Genomic DNA, 16889 nt, shown 5'->3' with positions numbered 1-16889 from the left:
TGAGTCAATAATTAAATCACTGAAGACTAAAGGACTCTCATGATTATGATGGAGTGCCTAGCAGAATTTTAAAGTACTGTGCTGCACATGTTAGCCCTATATTTAGCCATATTTGTAATTTTTCCTTTAGGAATGGGCAGTTTCCTGAGCGATTAAAGTACTCAATAGTAAAGCCGCTTTATAAAAAGGGAGAAAGGGGTAATTTAGATAATTTTAGACCTATTTCTACGCCATCAGTGTTTGCAAAAGTTACTGAAAAGGCTGTGTATGTAAGGGCAATTGATCATCTTACATCACACAATATGCTATCAAATGTACAGTTCGACTTTACAAGTCGTTTAACAACTGAAAATACCATGTTCTCTTTTGTCTGTGAGGCACTGGATGGGCTAAAAAAAGGTTTCGAACGCTTGGCATATTTTTTGATTTATCTAAGGCATTTGAGTGTGTTGAACGCAAAATATTGCTCCAGAATATGGACCAATACAGAATGTGGGGAGTAGCTCACAATTGGTTCACCTCTTACTTTAGCAACAGTCATCAAAAGGTCATTATTCACAATGTTGATAACGGCTGTGATGTGGGGCCAGAGTGGGGCACTGTGAAGTGGGGGGTGCCCCAGGGATCAGTGTTGGGGCCACACCTGTTCTTTATTTATATAAGTGATATGCTCTCTAGTATTATGGGTAAGTCTAAAATATTTCTGTTTGCTGATGACACTAGCTAGCTTGGTAGTAAAGGATGTTGTGTGCAACACTGGTTCGGTTTCAAATAGTGTAGTACATGACCTAAGTTCATGGCTTGTAGAAATAAACTAACGCTAAATCATAGTAATACTCAGTTTTTACAGTTTCTAACACAGTTCAAAAAACCTGGCGTTTTAATTTCACAGAACAGGCAAATAGTTAGTGAAACTGAACAGTTCAAATTTATAGTTGTTCAGATAGACATTAAGCTGTCGTGGATAGCACACATTCAGGATCTTGTTCAAAAACATAACACTGCCATTTTTACTGTTCGAACGGTATCAGAAGTGAGTAATCGTTCGACACGAAAATTAGTGTACTTTGCTTAGTTTCATTCGCTTATGTCGTATGGTACTATATTTTGGGGTAACTCTTCCCATTCTAAAAGCATATTTTTGGCTGAGAAACAGGCGGTTCAGGCAATAAGTGGTGTGAGTTCACGAACCTCTTGTCGACCTCTGTTCACGAGTCTGGGTACTTTGACATTAGCCTCTCAATATGTATATTCCTTATTGTCGTTTCTTGTTACCAATATTAGCGTATTCCCAAGAATAAGCAGCTTTCACTCTGTTAATACCTGGCAGAAATCAAACCTGCATGTGGATCCGACTTTCTTAACTCTTGTGGAGAAAGGTGTGCAGTATACAGCTGCATCCATTTTCAATGAAGCTACCACTCGAATTCAAAAATCTTAGCAGTAATCCACGCGCTTTCAAATCGAAACTGAAGAGTTTCCTCATGAGTCACTCATTCTATTCTGTCGAGGAGTCCCTTGAAAAATTATGGTGATTCCTGTTGTATTGTTTATTGCGTTTACTTAAACTTATGGACTGACATTTTTCAGATTCATGAACATTTATTTTTATGTGTTATTACTTTTATGTTGTGTATAATGACCTTTTGCTTACTGTTGCTAAAGTAAGAGGTGAACCAATTGTAAGCTACTCCCCGTATTTGGTAATGGTCCAGCTTCTGGAGCAATATTTTGTGATCAACACAATCAAACGCCTTAGTTAAATCAAAAAATATGTCTAGCGTTCGAAACTTTTGTATAATCCATCCAAAGAAAATAGAATATAGGATTTTCAGTTGTTAAACGACTTCTAAAGGCGAACTGTACATTTGATAGCAAATCGTGTGATATAGAATGATCAATTATGCTTACATACACAGCCCCTTTCAATAACTTTAGCAAACCCTGATGGCATAGAAACAGGTCAAAAATTGTCTACATGATCATTTTCTCCGTTTTTATAAACCGGCGTTACTACTGAGTACTTTAATCGTTCAGGAAACTGCCCATTCCTAAAGGAAAAATTACAAATATATCTCTAAATACAGGACTAACATGTGCGGCACAGTACTTTGAAATGCTGCTAGGCACTCTATCATGTCCATAAGAGTCTTTAGTCTTCAGTGATTTAATTATTGACTCAATCTCTCCATTGTCTGTATCACAGAGGAATGTTTCATACATCAATCTCACAAAGACATTTGCCAAGACAGTTATGTGATTCCCTGTAGAAACTAAATTTTTATTTAGTTCACCAGCAATGCTCAGAAAATGATTGTTAAATTCTGTACATATAACTGATTTACCACCAACAGAAATATTTTTACTACCAATTGACTTTATATCGTCGACTTTGTGCTGCTGACCAGACACTCCCTTCAGAACTTAGCATATGAATTTAATTTTATCCTGTAAATTAGCTATTCTATTTGCGTATCACATAATCTTTGCTGTCCTAATAACATTTTTAAGCAGCTTAAAATACTATTTGTAATGGGCTACTATAGCTTGATTGTGACTACGTCTAACATTTTGATGTAATCACTGCTTTGTTCTACGTGATATACTTATCCCACTAGTCAGCCACCTGGGCTGTCTATTACTGCTGCCGTCGCAGGTAGCAGAGGAGAACCGTTCCGGAATATATATATATATATATATATATATATATATATATATATATATATATATATATACTGTAGGTAACATATTTGATTAACGTCTCAAGATCGCAGATTAATGGAAGTGTGTGATTAGCCATCGCCAGTGTGAAATGTTACCACATTAATAACCGGTGTAGCCGACAGAACGTATATATATATATATATATATATATATATATATATATATATATATATGTGTGTGTGTGTGTGTGTGTGTGTGTGAGTGGTGAAAATATTATAACTGACGATCACGTCTGTACTCAGGTTACGAGTTTCGCCAAAGAAGAGTTTGTTTTGACGAAGGCAGTTGACGACGTGCCGAGCTGTTGGGTTCACTGATTAGTTGATTACGCTGTTGAAATGATGAAATTCTACGGCATTCAGAGACTGTGATCTGACCTTTGGAGAGCGGCGACAGCATGTGGAAGATGACGGAGGCGGCCCCTGCACTTTGTCCCGCTAGGGTGACACATCCAGCGTCGCCACCGAACGCAGCGATGTTGCGTCGCACCCAGTACAGAGCCAGCGACTGGTCGCGCAAGCCCATATTGCCTGGCACCCCAGCCCTGGGCCAGCACAGGAAACCTGTGGCAAATCACACTGATATTGGACGGCATCTAGAACAATGGCAGCAGGTGATCGTTGGGGCCCATGTTGCAAGAAACCAGAGTTTTAGATTGGCAGAGGAAACCTATGGGACAGCAAAGCGATGTTGCGTCTCACATCAGCACAAGAACCCCGTGGAAAAGCATGGCGGTGTTACACAGCACGAAGGACGATATCAGCGTCTCTCCGCACTCGCCCCTGTAGCGAGTTTCCCTAATAGCAATTTCGATCGCAGAGCGAGGTTTAGCATTTTACTGGGATATTGGTACAAGATTTGATGTTATGAGGCTTCAAATCACAACTACTCCTCTTTATGCCAGCCAAATGAAGATGAAAATTTATTCCATCCCCTTGTTCGTAAGAGACAAAGGTGCTCCAAGCAAGTGTGGTACGACCGCTGTTGTTTCTTTTTTTGTACATAAATGATCTGACGTGTAGGATGAGCAGCAGTCTGCGATTGTTTGCTGATGACACTGTACCATATGCGAAAGTGACATCGTTGAGTGACCGTTGAAGGATAAGAATGATTTAAGCAGAATATCTATGTCGCGTGATGAATGGGAGCTTGTTATAAATGTATAAAATTTAAGGTTAACAGAGATGAGTAGGAAAACCAACGCTTTGTTGTTCTAATACAATATTAAATATCTATGCATAACGATGGAAAACGATGTAAAGTGGAAAGGATGGTGGTAGGGAGGGGAAATGGTCGACTTCAGATTAACAGTAGAATTATCGGAAAGTTCGGTTCATCTCTCAAGGAGCCGCTTACAGAACAACTGTATGACTTATTCTTGAGTATCAGACTGCTCGAGTATTTGCGATCCCTAACAGGTCGGATTAAAGGAAGACATCGAAACAGTTCAGAGGCGTGCTGCTAGTTCTGTTAACGGTATGTTCAATAAACACACGAGTATTACGGAGATGCTTCGTGAGGTAAAATGGCAATGTCTGGAGGGAAGAAGACGTTCTTTTGAGACAATTTAGAGAATCGATATTTGCAACTGACTGCAGAGCGGTTCCACTGCCGAAACGTAAATTTTGACTAAGGACTGTAAGTGAAATTAGGACTTGTGCAGAGGCATAAAGACGGTCGTTCATTCCTCGCTTCACCTGCTAGTATAACAGGAAGGAAAATGGTTGATAGCGGCTCAAGGAACTCTCCATCAGGCACCATTTGGTGGCTTCCGGGGTATGTATGTAGCTTAGATATACAGGGTGTTCGCAAATTCCCGATACAAATGGCAGTGAGTGCATGATATTTTGAAGAGGAACACATATACAGAAATACACCGAATTCCTTCTACGATGATTTCAATTCAGATATGTAATGACGTCTGCTGAGGGTAGGAGAAAACTCTGTGTCGCTTGTCCTGGTATGCAAAAGGGTAGACAGGATGACGTGTTCTATGTCAGATGGTAATCTGATATCACTTAAAGTCGTATGCAATGTTTAATTTTCGAGACTCCTGAAGAGACAGAGGAAGATCTTCTGGCGCGAGTTCTGGCCGCTGCACCAGAAACTGAAGCGACACCAGGTGGGATGGAGTGTGTGCCAGAACATGCTCGTAGGTACAATGTCCACAACAACGTTGGTGGTCGCCACATCGAGCCGCTGTTGTAATGCATCAGTACTGTTCAGTACGGTCAGTATGCTGGGTTCATTTTTGCTTTTAAATAATGTAAACACATAATATGTAAGTGTTAATACAAAAAAATATTCTTAAGTGATAAATGGCTGTTTAGTTATGTTTCCCGTCGAATTGGTACCTGATAATTGTATTGCGTTACGCCTAACACAATTCATCAATCAGAAGTGAATGAGCTAAACATTTAAGTTGTAACTGTCCTAGAACGGAAACAATATGTTTCCGAACAGGGCTTCCTATTCAAAACATTATGTACTCACTCTCCTTACAAGTCCTAGAAATTTATAACGGGAATTTCCGGACACTCTGTAGGTATAGTTGTAGAATATATACCAGTTAAGGAGGGCGTACGAGAGTGATAATAAAAAAGGATGTTACCAAGCCAAGCCGTTGATCAACGCAAGTTCACTGCTGCAGTTTGTCAGGGTAACAGAAAAAAAAAAAAAAAATCTATCGAACACTGTTCTTTTGTAATGGTAAAGCACTATAGCAGCTGTTTTGTATTTGCGCTTCAATGGTCTTAATATGTTGATTCCATAATAGAGTGAAAAGCAACATGAACTGTATAAATGAAAATGTAGATTACATTTAATGATAAACGTTGATGACTGAGTGAGTAGCGTAAGTTCCAATATAAGACGCTTATAATGTTGTGACTACATAGACTTTCCCTGCGTCTTAGTATATCAGATTCTTGTCGGGTTTCCAGCCGGATCAAACTGTCGTTTGAACACAATATTTCTGCGGTCCACCTGGCCACCATCATTAGGTGACAAAAGCTATGCTGCCCTCGCCGATAAATGATTACAGTCGCAAATGACTGCACCTTTATATGCATCGAAGTACAACAGCGAATGCGTTAGATACAGTGCGCATGAGCTCAATCATACGTGCTGCCCCCTGGCGCAAAAAGAGTTGCAGCGCCTCCGGTGGTGAATACTGTTGAAAATGATATATCGTTACAAATGATTATTCATAGCCGGCCGAGTCAGATGCCGTTGTTTCTTCATATCTAATAAAACAGGATTCCACGTTTTACTTAGCGGGTATCCATGATCACTATTAATAATATTATCTGCTAGCCTGATTTCAACAGATTCTTTCAAAACACAATCCCAGTACCGTGAAGCATTTACAACTACTTGCGTCTCATTGTATAGCATCCTGTGTCCCTCTGTAAGGCAATGTTCAGCCACCGCAGATTTGTCTGGTTGTAATAATCGCGTATGGCGATGATGTTCGATACACCTGACGTTGACGGTACAAATAGTTTGGGCAACGTAAATTTTCCTGCACTCACACGGTATTTTGTAAACGCCAGACTTCCTCAAACCAAAATCATCTTTAACCGAGCCAAGAAGTGCTGGAATCTTGGCTGGCGTACGAAAAACACATCTGATCTCATATTCCTTCAGAAGTCTACCTATCTTGGCGGATACTTTCCCAGCATACGGAAGAAAAGCCACAGACCTAAAGGTGTCTTCAGAAGGTTCAGGTAGAGGTCCAAACTCAAAAGCACGTCGAATTTGTCGGTGTGTGTAGCCGTTATTATTGAACACGTCCTTAAGATATTGCAGCTCCTGTGGTAAATTCTCAGCATCAGAGACAGCATATGCTCGTTTAACCAAGGTCCGAAGGACTCCTGTACGTTGAAAAGGTGGATGGCAACTGGTAGCATGTAAATACCTGTCGGTATGAGTCGGTTTCCTGTAAACACTGTGTCCAAGAGTACCATCTTCTTTTCTATGCACTAGTACATCCAAAAAAGGTAACTTTCCCTCCTTTTCAGTTTCATCGTGAATTTGATGTTCGTATGAAGACAATTAAAAAGGCCCAATAACCGGCGCAAAGAGTCTGTTCCATGTGGCCAAACAAGAAACATATGGTCAACATATCTCCGAAAACACGAAGTCTTCAGAAAAGATATTTTCAGAGCCATAACCTCAAAGTCCTCCATAAAAAGATGAGCGACTACGGTGGATAAAGGACTCCCCATAGCCACACCGTCAGTTTCTTCAAAATATTTGTCATCAAATAAAAAATAGGTGGACATCAGAACATGAAAGCAGAGCTTCGTTATTTCCATATCAAGTTTTTCATCAATTAAAATCAATGACTCTTCAAGAGGGACCCGAATAAAAAGTGACACTACATCAAAACTAACAACTAAATCAGAGGTACCAAGACGAAGCAACCTTAAACGATGAGTAAAATCCATGAAATTGGAAATATGGTGTTCACATTTACCCATATGAGGGCTGAAAGCCGACGCTATATATTTTGCCACGTTGTAAGTTGGTGCACCCAGATTAGAAACAATAGGGCGCAATGGGACCCAACCCTTATAGATTTTTGGCGAACCGTATAATCTAGGTGGAACGGCAGCACCAGGACGTAGTTTTTTGATAGTGTCCTCAGGTAAGAAACTCTTCTTCAGAAGTGAAATCGTAGTCCGTTTTATGCGATCCGTGGGATCCTTCTATACTATACGATACGACGGATCCTTAAGTAAATCATACATCTTATTCACACAATCTGTCTTAGAGATTAAAACGGTGGACATTACCTTTGACTGCTGGTAAAATTAACAATTCAGGTTCCTCTCTAATAGACCGAATGGCTGCTCGTTCGGCTGTTACTTTGTGGAGGCCGAGCTCGACGCTAAAGGTGAGAAACCTCCTATCTAATCTCTTCCGCCTGTTCTTCCGGAAGACGAAAGACAGCTTGTTCAACAGAAGAAATGAATTCCATGGTGGCAATGCTTCTAGGCGCAAGTGCTAAGCTTAAACCTTTTTCCAACACTGAAACTGTGATATTATCCAGTTCCTTACTAGTAAGATTAATCACAGTCCGTCGAAAAGTATCGTTTCGTGATATCAAGTGTTGACGACAAAGACGTTGAAATTTAGAGCACTGCCTACTAGAAGCACTCCTGTGCATCCAATCTGATAAAGCCAAGGAGAGACGTCAACCCGCTCGCAAGATATTGCAGATATCAGTGAAAAAATGTCCAAGTGAAGATAAAATAAATCTTTGGATATAATATCCAATCGTCTACGAGTAAAACGGTTTCTCTAACTAAGGCCAAACTAGCTCGCTTTTTAATACGCTTTTGTATTTACGTAATGGACAAAACTGGCAAATTTTGATATAATACCTTCGTCACGACATCTCAGTAAAAAGATGAGGGTACTCAGCAGCTTCCCTTTCTTCTTGCGAAGTTTATCAAACTTACTGACGAGTTGAACCATCTCCTCCCCGTAGAGGCACTTGATGTGACTATGTGGACTTTCCCGGCGTATTATCGAGAGCAACGTAGCTTTTCTCACCTGATGAAGGCGGCCAGCTGGACCGCTGAAATATTGTGTTCAGATGACAGTTTGATCCAGCTGTAAACCCGACAAGAATTTGATATATTAACTCATTATATTCAGTTGTTCCGTTGGCAAGTCTTTTTAAGAAGCCGCAAACAGAGCTCCGTCCCCAGGTTCGAAAAACTTACAGTGAAAATATATCAGTATAGCACGATAGCTAGCCAGTGGTTTTTATCTTATAAGTGATAGGAAGTTAACCAGTTTCTACGAAGGACAATTCAGCAGTTGGTCTAACACAGCACCACTGAAGGATTCACAGCGTTTTCAAACTTATGTACACCACATATTTCAACTAATACATATTTTAAATAAATGTGTTAATATTTTATTCACTTTGTAGATGTCTGCATTGTTAAGCAACCTTATAAACTATTGACACAACAGATGTAGAGAAGTGCAAAGCTGTACACTTCAAGAGTCTTATAAGTGTTATCCTTTGACCAGAGGTTTAATGAGGCACCATTAGTATGAGCCATGATATGAGGTTGACAGTATGTAGAAATATGAAAATGAACTACATATACTCAGCAAGTGCCAGCTTAAATTCATTGGTGGAGTATGGAGAAGCTTATGTTTCTATGCTGAAGAGATTACTTATAGACAATGTGTGATGCCGCACAGTCCATGACTGAAGCGCCTTGACCGCTCGGCGAGTATGCTTCTGCACCCTCTGTTGATATACTGAATCCCATTCCTATAAACGTGACTCAGAAGCAGGGACGGCAGCTCGGATTATGTGACTAACATGCGCAAATCGTGGCTGCGACACTTTATCTTGTAACAAGCCGCAGGGGAATATTATTTTCCATAATTACGCACTTTTCAATCTTATGCTTAACAAAATTTATTGCATGTTTAACATTTTTTGTGACACCACAAATAACACAAATCTAAAGGCTGCCATTTCAGCGAAATACCTTGGAATTACAATTGCAAACTACTTAAACTGGAGCTATCACGCATGTAATGTGAGAAAGGGAACCAAAGACTGTCTTCTATTGGCAGGCGTAACAGGTTTGTTAAAGAGACTTGTAATAGTACGCTTGTCCGTCCTTAGCTAGTGTTGCTTTGCAGTATGGAATCGTTACTAAATAGGATTGACGGAGGACATCCAAAAAGTTCAAAGAAGGGCAACTCGTTTTTTATCATCGCGAAATACGTGAGAGGGTGTTACGGATACGATGCAAATTGGGCTGGCAGTCATTAAAACAAAGGCGTTTTTCATTGCGGCGAGATATTTTCACTAACTTTCAGTAGTCAACTCGCTCCTCCGAATATGAAAACGTTTTATTGACACCAATCTACATAAGAAGGAATTATCATCATAATAAAGTAAGAGAAATCAGAGTTAGTACCGAAATATTTAACTGTTCATATTTCCCACGCGCTTCGGGAGTGGAACGGTAGAGGAGTAGTCAGAAGGTGATACGATAAATCCTCTGACAGGCACTTAAGTGTGAACTGCAGGATAGTCATCTAGATGTAGGTTACGATGACAACTCAATCGGGTCAGCTTCGCCATTGTATTTGGTGCCATCAAGAGAATTTTGATGTAAAAATATTTAATACCAAACTCTGTTCACCCGCTATCAGGACGACTATGCTACTGATGAGTTGAGAGACATTCGCCTGTTCTTGCAGACACATCTTGACTTACCGAGGGCGCCGAGTCGGTAGTTTAGGGTGACGACGACGAGCTGTTGGTCGAGCAGCACGTCCGGCTGGTAGAGGCGGCTGCTGCCGTTGGCGAACGACCCGCCGTGGACCCACACCAGCACCGGCTGCGGCTTGCCTTCCAGCTGTGGGAACAGGCCGATCGCACATGTAGCACGTCTTAACCTCGAGTAGTACGGAATTTTGGTAACTGTACAGGGACAGGGACTAGCGACATTTGACGATAACTGCTTTGACAGAAGACACTAATATTCTGTTTGATATGCGATAAAACTTAAAATTCCAGACGCGTATAGTGGGTTTTGTATTAAAAAAAACCACGTCCACAAACATGGATGGAAGTATTCACTCGAGATTACGGTTTTGCAGCTCACTACATTTTATAGTTTGTGAGACACATCGTCTCTATCGCGAAAGAAGGATAAAAGCAAGAAAACTTCACAAAACAGATATCGCCTGGACAAATTATTCACAGAACTCTGTAAATTTTCTATATAACGAAATTAATACAATGTTTACGTGTCCCTGTCATTTATTTTCTTTGTAATTGATTCAATATTCCCCCTTCGCCTCATTCGCCATCCCATAGTATGATGAAGAGTAAAGAAAATATACATTGAATTATAATGCAAATAAATCTGAATCCTGCCTTGAGAGCCAACAACTGTAAAACTAAGCTAACAGTCCACGCGTGTGCTGCCGATCTATAATGTCCAACGGGCACAATATTTCGGCGATCAGACATGCCGCCATCGTCAGGTGCGTTGAATTGTCCAGTTCGTCAGCGTACCTGACGATGGCGACTGCATAACTTCAGTGTAGTGTAGTACCGCTACGTTAAAAAACAGTGGGTAGCCGCTTTCGTGTAAGACGACTTTTTTTTACACCTTCGCGTAATCTAAAAGGTTGTGGTACTTTCTTATTAAATTAATAAAGTAGTATCTGTAATACCTGATTTTATGTAAATGTATGTGCACTCTGTCTCAAGAGGAGCTTTGCTCGGTTTCGTAACTTTTTATAAATGTACCTTTTCTTTTTGTATTATTACATGGTCATGGATATTGAAGGTTTTATTTCTGCAGACAGAACAACATGACTACCACATGGAAAATCGAGGAAATTTGCGTTTTAATAGAACGAACACAAGTAATTTACGCACGTCCATTTTACTGAACAAACTGTGTGGTTTGCGAACCAAATAAGGTCGACAACTGCCGTTGGAGAGCGCTGAGAGCGCAAAATCACGTTAACCAGATCGTCCCGTGTGCCGACGGCGCTGTGCTTCGCGATGATGTGTTTCCCGTCCGCATCCACGTCCACGTCAGTGTTAGTTGTCTCGTCCCATGTAATGGCAACCTTAAGAACTATGAGCAGTTGTTCGTTTTCGCTACTGTGGAGCACATCTCTTCTACTGTAAACTCTTTGGTTCCTCTGTTTTGAGAGTCTTTATTATGAAGCAAAACAATAAAAAAATTACAGGAAACATGGGCTCTAAAGTACTTACTTTAAGAGCAGCACTTGTTCATCTTCACCTACTGTGGAAAACATAGCTTTTATGGTAATCATTTTGAAACCCCATATTTACTGGACAATTTCTCTTGTTTTGGTGCGTACTAAATCCTCCTAAACCATGAAAAGAAAGAGCTTGGAATACGAGAGACGGATTTCACAGTACGGAAGATGAACACGTGCTTATAGCTCTTAAGGTATGCATTTTACAGCCTATGTTTACTAGAGCTTTTTCTTCGTTTGGTTTGCACTACCAACTATCAAAGTTCGGCGCTGGAGCTGTGGTTTACCCCATATACGTTGGTGGCAGCATAATGGTGACACGAGCTTCCCACTAGGCAATGAAGGCCCGAGGGATGTCTATCGGGTGCCGTATCGTCCTCTACTTTGTGGCGTCATGTGCATGCGGTAAGGAGGGTCATGTGGTTGGTCAATACCCTGCTCTCCCGGACGTTTTCCACACGTTGGAACAGCAGCTATTCAGTCAAGTGTCTCCGCAAATGGTATCACGAGGCTGAGTACTGCTCGTACTAGTCCTCCCACCAAGGAAAAATCCTTGGCAGTACCGGGAATCGAACTCAGGTCCCTGGCATAGCAGTCATCTGTGGTGACCTCTCAGCTACATACGTGGACTAATGGTCACACAGTCACCTTCAAATGTTGGTTGTGTAAATTTACTAACATAACTCCGCGAGACCTCCACCGTCTTTCTTCGAATGATTGCCTTGTCAGTTCCCTGAGCATTTACGATCCTAGCATCGTGTCTCTGAATTCGCCCGACGTTTACTGCCGTTTGTGCGTGACAAAGACTCAAAGTATTGGATCAGTACACTAGAATTAGACGCAGTAGCATCTTTTCTGTGATTTCCTCTGCAGATGCACTGCACCCTTCCAGAACCTTCTCAACAAACCTTTGTCTTCCATTCGCTCTCCGTAATACCAATGATACCTGAGCGTCCCAGTTCCATTAAATAGGTATACGATGCGACATGCTCGAGATGTTCACCACTAATGTTGTAATTCGATACTATTGTGGAGTACAATAATGTTCACGAAGTTAAAAATCACAGAATGTCGCGGTTATGTAGATCCTCACTCCCAGTACGGTGGCTGCTGAAGTATATATGTAAACAAGCATGGGGAATACGTACTCTTCACCAGGAAAGTTGCCAAAATACACGAAGAAACAAAACCTTTTCAAATAGCTGGCGGTATCTATTCTTCGGAGTCCCACGGGGAGTAACACTGTACACGTTTGCTTTACCTGTTGCCACAGCATTCTGCAGACAGCTGTGTCTAGCAGTGTTTACCTGGAACCCCGAGCTCACCTGCGTGGTGTAGACGTTGAGGGTGAGGCAGTCCTCGTGGCCCACGACGCATCCGGAGCGATGGTCCAGCTGGGGGCAGCCGTGTCCTGGCGCCGACGCGTTCAGCACGCCCTGCCACGGCTCTGCGGCCTGCGGCGCCTGTGGAGCACACAGCCGCTGGTAACAACGCCCTGCCAGCAGGAGGCTCACATGCCACAGGAGCTAGCAAAAGTATTTTATAAGGACTAATGTGACTACATTTTCACGTTTCTTTGCTTCGTGGATGGGCTGTAGGTAGCGCCGCACAGAAACGTATCCAAGGAGGGGTAAGATTATAAAACGTGCCGTGTACCATCTACATCTACGTGATTACTCTGCTATTCACAATAAAGGGTCTGGCAGAGGGTTAAATGAACCACCTTCAAGCTGTCTCGCTGCCGTTCCACTCTATAACGGCGCGCGCGATATCTCATCTTAGCAGTTGTTCTTGATTGAAATTCCGGAATATTTACTTCGTCTTCTTTCGTGAAGGAGTTTCGTAAAACCGTGTTTAATAACTCTGCTTTAGTGGCACTATCATAATCAGTGACTTCACCGTTGTTATCACGCAGTGAAGGTATTGATTGCGTCTTGCCACGTGTGTGCTTTATGTATGACCAGAATCTCATTGCGTTTTCTGCCAGATTCAGAGACGGAGTTTCGTTGTGGAGATTATTATAATCATCTCGCATTGAAATACGCTCTATCTTTCTAACTTCTGTAAAACTTTGCCAATCTTGAGGATTTTGCGTTCTTTTAAATTTGCCATGCTTTTTCGTTGCTTCTGCAACAGTGATCTGACCCGTTTTGTGTACCATGGGGGATCAGTACCATCACTTATTAATTTATGTGGTATATATCTCCCTATGTCCGTCGATACTCTCTCTCTTTGAAATCATTCCACATCTTCTCTACTCGTACATGTTGCGTTCGGAAGGAGTGGAGACTTTCTCTTAAAAACGCGTTAAGAGTATTTTTATCAGCTTTTTTAAATAGACTTACTTTGCGTTTCTTTTTGATGGTTGAGGCTGTTACGGTTTTCAGCCTAGCAGCAACTGTCTTATGGTCGCTAATCCCTGTATTCGTCATGATACTCCCTGTTTGTTCAGGATTAATTGTTGCTAAGAGGTCAAAGTATGCTTTCGCAAACATTTACGCTTCGAGTGGGCTCATGAACTAATTGTTCAAAATAATTTTCTGAGAAAGCATTCAGTACAATTTCGCATGACGTTTTATTCCTGCTGCCGGCTTTAAACGTATAATTTTTCTAGCATATCGAGGGTAGATTGAAGTCACACCGACGATAATTGTATGATTGGGGTACCTATTTGAAATGAGACTCAAGTTTTCTTTAAGCTGTTCAGCAACTATATCTTCTGAATCGAGGAGGGGGGGGGGGGGGGGCGGTCGGTATAACGATCCAATTAATAGTTTAGTCCGATTGTCACGTATAACCTCAACCCATACTATTTCACACGAACTATCTACTTCAATTTCGATACAAGGCAAACTACCTCTGACAGGAATAAATACTCCACCACCAACTGTATTTAACCTATCCTTTCTGAACACTGTTAGATCGTTTGAAAAAATTTCAACTAGGACTTGGAGCTCTGGTTCTTTCCCAACACAGCTACGACAATTTACAACTACAATACCGATCGTTTCTGCAACTACCTTACTGTGATTTTTTGCCCCCATTTAGACGGACGCCCTTTCTGTGGTTTCTTGAGACTCTGTAACCTAAAAAACCGCCCATTCCCTTCCACACAGCCCCGCTACCCTTGTAGCCGCATCCTGCATGTAGTGGACTCCTGACATATTAAGCGGAACGCGGAAACCCGCCACCCAATGGCGCAACTTAAGGAATATGCAGCCTACACGGTCACAGAGCCGCCATGGGCTAAATTGACAAGAACTACACAAAACTTACTGAAACTGAAATGATTTATACTTATCCTATGAGTAGCTTTAACGTAGATTATTTTGATACCTTTATTCAAGTAGGATATTCAAAGTCTATATTTTTGTGTTTCTGTTATAAATATGGGCTGACCTTTTTCACTCAATCATCTGACACTGCGTCCTTATACAATTAAAGCATGATAGAAGGTTTTACACGTGGAGACACGGGTAGATTTAAATTAGATTACTTAATGGTAAGAAAGAGAATTAGAAACCAGATTTTAAACCAGCAAACATTTCTAGCGGCAGAGGACGATTCAGATCATAATATGTTAGTAATGGACTGCTGATTTAATCCTCTGTAATACACGAAATGAGAAATTATCGTAATACAGCAAACGAAGCAAGTGAAAGGGAATCAATACGCCGTAAAAACTAAACCAACAAGAAGCGAAAACTGATACACCAGTAGTGGTTAGACGAGAAATGAAAGGCTGTAGAAGCACGTATGGCCATGGGAAAAACTGATACAGCATACAGAATAATTAAAATAATCTTTGGAAAAAGAGATATAACTGTTTGAATATTGAGAGCTCTGATGCTAACCAAGCATTAAGGACAGAATGAATGGCAGTAAGGTGGAAGCAATAAATGGAGCGCCTAGATAAGGGAAACAAGTTTGAAGGCAATACTATAGAAGGAGAAGAAGAAGAAGTAAATGACGATGAGCAGGGAGATACGATATTGTGACAAGCATTTTGCAGAGTGCTGAAGGGTCTAAGTCGAAACAAAACCTTTGCAATAAACGACATTCCCTAAAAATTATTCAAATCATTGGGAGAGACAGCCTTGAATAAACCATTTCGTCTTGCATGCATGATCTATCAGGCAGGCGAAACAACCGCAGTATTCAAGAGGAGTATAATAAACCCTAGTCCAAAGAAGGCAGGTGCTGACAGGTGTGAATATTACCGAATAATCAGTTTAATAAGTAATGGTTGCAAAGATACCGATAAAAATTATTTACAGGAGAATGGAGAAAATGTTAGAAGCCGACTTCGGAGAAGCTCTGTTTGGCTTCCGGAGAAATGTAGGGAGACACGACGCTGTACTTACAATACGACTTAACCCCAAAAGATGAACTGTAGCAACGCAAATCTAAAATGGACTTTGGAGAAAAGAGAAGTATCTGCATGAATATTAATTATGTTTTTATACCATTTGCAAATTTACAAATAGCTTTTGACGATGTTGACTGAAATAAACTCTTTGAAACTCTGAAGGCAGCAGGGTTAAAATACAGAAAGAGAAAGGTTACCTACAACTTCGTAGAAATCAGACTGTTATAAAAGTCGAAAGATATGAAGGGGAAGCAGTGGTTGAGAATGGAGTGAGACAGCATTGTAGCCTATGTCAGATGCTGTTTCATCTGTACATTGAACAAATAGTAAGGAAATCAGAGAGAGATTGGCAAACGAAGTTAAAATTCAGAGAGAAAAAAAAAAAAGCTTTCTTATTTGTCAGTGACACTCTAACTCTGTCAAACACGGCGAAGGACTTGGAGCAGTAGCTGAACGAAGTGGATAGTGTCTTGAAAATAGGGTCTAAGACGAAAGTCAATAAAAGTATAAAAAGCACACTGGACTGTAATAGCATCAAATCAGACGGGTGCTGTGGGGATTAGCAAATGAGACGAAGAGAGTACGTCGATGAGTTTTGCTATTTGGGCAACAAAAAAACTAATGAGGGCCAAATTAGAGAGGCCATAAAATGCACACTGGCTGTATAGAGAAATGTATTTGTGAAAAAGAGCAGATTGTTAAAATCTAACATAAATTAAATGTTGGGAAATTATTTCTGAAGCGTAGCTCGCATGGAAGTATAACGTGACCGATAAGCAACTCAGACAAGAAGCGAACAAAAGCTTTTGGAATGTGGTGACACAGTAGAATCGTGAAAATTACATGGAATCGGTTGATAGTACGCACCCTGAGATACGAAAGAATCGTCAGTTTGGTAACGGATGGTGGGGAGGGGGGGGGGGGAGAGGTAAAAATTGTAGAGGGAGACCAAGGCTTGATTACAATATTTATTTATGTATTTATTTATCGAATATTTAGCCTG

The 16889-nt window shown here is 40.9% G+C and overlaps 1 protein-coding gene across 1 annotated transcript in view; it reads right to left on the bottom strand.

Moving 5' to 3' along the window:
* The window catches only part of LOC124594069 (esterase FE4-like), a 79774-nt gene that overhangs the window by 42249 nt on the left and 20636 nt on the right, over positions 1-16889 (bottom strand). The window contains exons 3-5 of the mRNA XM_047132419.1: positions 12843-13043; positions 9989-10130; positions 3102-3287 (exon numbers count right to left, since the gene is read on the bottom strand). Of these exons, the coding sequence (XP_046988375.1) occupies positions 3102-3287; positions 9989-10130; positions 12843-13043 (529 nt within the window). The remainder of the gene's footprint in view (positions 1-3101; positions 3288-9988; positions 10131-12842; positions 13044-16889) is intronic.

The sequence above is a fragment of the Schistocerca americana genome, chromosome 2 (assembly GCF_021461395.2).
Source record: "Schistocerca americana isolate TAMUIC-IGC-003095 chromosome 2, iqSchAmer2.1, whole genome shotgun sequence".
In the NCBI taxonomy this organism is placed as follows: Eukaryota; Metazoa; Arthropoda; class Insecta; order Orthoptera; family Acrididae; genus Schistocerca; species Schistocerca americana.
The sequence above is the reverse complement of the archived record's forward strand: the minus strand, read 5'-3'. Positions and strand labels throughout refer to the sequence as shown.